A 3566-nucleotide genomic window follows, 5' to 3' on the forward strand; every position below is an offset into this window, starting at 1 on the left:
GCAGCGCCGGACGCCGGACAGTGCAATGAAAATCCGGACTGTCCGCCCTAAAGCCGGACATCTGGCCACCCTACATAGAGTTGATCTGCTGACTCCACATCTTCCACCTCTGCTTTCTGCATGCTAAACCTCTACTTCTAACTACTGTTGCACCGATGCCATTTTTTGGCCACCAATACCTGGCTGTGCAGTATCGGCTGATACGATACCATCTGCTTGAAATTGATGTTTGTGTGTATATATATATATATATATATATATATATATATATATATATATATATATATATATATACAGAACTGCATCCTACTTAGATGTAAAATAATAGCCATCATGGCTTTGTCAAGCTGCCGCCTACCTTTGTGAAGCAGGAAAAAGACTAAAACAAAGTGAATCCAGTAGAACTTTTTTATTGCCTACCTGGAATGGGTGACAATAGTTGAATAAACTTTGGCTCTCAAAATGGTATCGGTATTTGTTGGTACTCACCAATACAGATACCACCATTTTAGTGGTGGATCGAGGCGCCACCCAATTCTGGTAAATGGAAATCAATAAATGAATGCAACAAAAAAACATTAGCAAAGTCGGTCCTCTGTCACCTAAAGTGCATCTCCAGGTTTAAAGGACAGTGTCTCGCCAGGGGCATGGAAAAAACAAATGTATCTTTAGTAGAATTGATCAGCGTAGGGTTGTTTTTAATGCTTGGGCTACAAAGTGGATCAGAAAGCTGCAGCTGATCTAGAACGCTGCTGCTTGCGTCCTCACTAAAACTAAGAAAATAGAGCACATCAGCCTAGTTCTGAAGTCCTTCCTCTGGTTCCTCGTATCTCACAGAACAGAATTCAGAACACTGTGAATCAGTGAATGGTTTAGCTCCATAATACAACACAGACTTGTTGTCGTGGATAAATGGGCAGACTTCTCAGCTCTACCGGATCTAATCTACAACTAACACCCAAAACCAAACACGGAGAAGCAGCTTTTATTTCTTATGCTCCACTTATCTGGAATAAAATCCCAGAAAACTGTAAAAGTGCTGAAAGCCTAAACTACTTTAAATCAAAACAGGTTTACTATCAAAATTAAAGGCCTTTGACTGGTTTATCTAAACATTGTTAGTTATGTTTTCACTCCCAACTTTCCATTTTATTTAATTTTTTTATCAATTGTATCTTTTTTTAATGTAATCATGTTATTTTAATGATTTTAATATATTCTCTTTAATTATTTGTGTTGCCTTTATGCTGCTTTAGTGTCATGTACAGCCTGCTGATATGCTTAATAGATAAACTTGCCTTGATGTCTGTGCTGTAGGAGGATCACTGCAGAGGTTCAGTGTTAACCTGCGTAGCAGAATCGCTGAACTACATTTAAAAATAAAGAAAAATTTTGATGTTAAATATTGGATTTCATGTGGGTTTCAGGTGATACTTGATGGGCCAGCTGTTGATGCTTTGCTAACATACAGAGAAACATGGCCAGCAACTTCCGGAGCTACATCTGGGACCCCGTCCTCATTATATGTCAGATCGTACTGATGCAGTGCATCTACTACAGTTTCCTTGGCCTGTGGTTGGCTGGAGTGGACAGCCTTGTGCAGAATGGCCGGTCACTTGATCAGATCTTCAGCTATGAAGTGAGTTGGGGAATCCTTCATCTGTTCCATCATTTCTCTCTCCGCTCTTGAACCTGCATTCTTTTTATGTTTGCTCTTTTTCCACAGGTCCTTGGTTTTGCGACGATGCAGGGCAGGCTGTCAATGATGGCCTTCATCTTGAACTCTCTTACCTGGTGAGAATTAGCTGTATTCTTTAGCACATTTAAAGGGACAGAGACATTAGGAGGTGTTGTCGGAAAATTTTTATTTCTCTTCTATTATATATTAATTCATCCTATTTACTCACTATAAAAGTTTTCACTCAGTCTGTTTCTCTCTCAAGGCCACACAATTTTCTGCGGGATGGTGTTTGTAGACCAGACATAGCTTCTTCCCATAACAAACCAGATTCTTTCTCAAGGTTTATTCTTTCTGAGGTCACCTCAGATCCTTTACCCCGGTACAGGGCGGAACTGACACCTGCTCATGTTTATCTATTTGTAGAAATGACCAAAAAACAAGCACATGGTGTTTCATCCACACGCCTTTCAAATGGGGCTTTAAAATTTTCAGGTGGACTTTCTCACTTTTTACCCACTTATCACAGTAAATATAGCTGCCATTGTTCCAGGCAAAGAAAGGATAGGATAGCTCCGCCCAACGTGCATCAGACCCAATTTTTAACCGCGCAGCCAGAGCAGCAAAGATGCTTCAGCCGCGCGTCAGAACTGAACTTGTACAAGCATCAAAAACGAAGCAGAACGCGCGTTTTTGTTGTTCCTGCTGCTTGCAGTGTGAACGTAGCATTGGAGGTACAGGTCATCAATGATTGGTAACAAAAGAACACACATTTTTTCATGAAAATAGCTGCTGATGATCGCCTCTAGATGTAACCTTTCCTCTAAAACACTGAGCCTCTATCCTCTCTCTACCTGCTTATGTCACTGTCAGTCTCTGTTTTTAACACGAATGGTTGAAGAGTCTCCTTTGTGTTCAACATATAATCATTCTGCAGCTTTTTAAAATTCTACCAGGCTTCAAACCTGGTAGAATTTAGTTGTTTTTATTTTTTTATTTCATATAGCCTACAGTCTCTTTAAGGGACATGTCATCTGAGCTACAAGCTAATGCCAGCTTCCTTCTGTTCCGGCAGCGCTCTCGGGTTGTGGTTCTTCATTCGTCGAGGGAAGCAGTGCCTGGACTTCACCGTCACCGTTCACTTCTTCCACATGATTGGCTGCTGGATCTATAACTCCCACCTCCCCTCAGCTCTCTCCTGGTGGCTGGTCAACGTGGCCTGCATCGCGCTGATGGCCGTCATCGGGGAGTACCTGTGCATGCGGACTGAGCTCAGGGCGATTCCAGTCAATACTGGACCTAAATCCAACCTGTGAACTCTTTCTCCTGTTTTATTTAGTTTTTTTGAGACACGAGGAACTCAATGCGAAGAGTAAACCTTCATGAACGGACAGACTGAAATGTTATGAATCCTGTCATAAAGTGGTCCTCCAGCCCACCTGATATTTATTCATAGCTGCTTGTTTAATGTTGGACAGTATTTTCTCTGTAGCTTATTAAAAATGTGTCTTTTATTGTTTTTAAAAGCGTATTTCGCTACAGCTGGGAGTTATAGTTTGTATGTTTACTCATCTTAATATCTTTTATTGTCACATGATGATAATGTGTGCAATTTATACAAACTGTGCCCGCATCATCATCATCCTCATTCTGCAAGTTTTAGGCGCAACAAAATAGTGGAATAAAAAAAAAAACAAGCTTTTTTAAGGGGATTTTATTTATTAGTAGCTGTACTGGCAGTTGCGGTTCTAGACCAAATGTACCAGGGGGGCAGCGTGTTTTCATGGGGGCCCAGAAAAGCATTTAATGAAAAAAAAAAGAGCAAGGGATTCAAATATATTAAGAGAGCTGCATGAAGGGAAATTTCTATTCATCTAGGTTAACTTAA

General features: G+C 40.6%; 1 protein-coding gene across 1 annotated transcript; it reads left to right on the forward strand.

Moving 5' to 3' along the window:
- Positions 1-1387: 1387 nt before the first annotated feature.
- sys1 (Sys1 golgi trafficking protein) lies at positions 1388-3407 on the forward strand. Its single transcript, XM_015395229.1, has 3 exons — positions 1388-1639; positions 1727-1794; positions 2754-3407. The coding sequence occupies exons 1-3, from the start codon at positions 1478-1480 to the stop codon at positions 2992-2994; spliced, it is 471 nt and encodes a 156-aa protein (XP_015250715.1). The 5' UTR covers positions 1388-1477; the 3' UTR covers positions 2995-3407.
- The last annotated feature ends 159 nt before the right edge of the window (positions 3408-3566 follow it).

This window comes from Cyprinodon variegatus, unplaced genomic scaffold (genome assembly GCF_000732505.1).
Source record: "Cyprinodon variegatus isolate N-32 unplaced genomic scaffold, C_variegatus-1.0 Scaffold731, whole genome shotgun sequence".
Taxonomy (NCBI): Eukaryota; Metazoa; Chordata; class Actinopteri; order Cyprinodontiformes; family Cyprinodontidae; genus Cyprinodon; species Cyprinodon variegatus.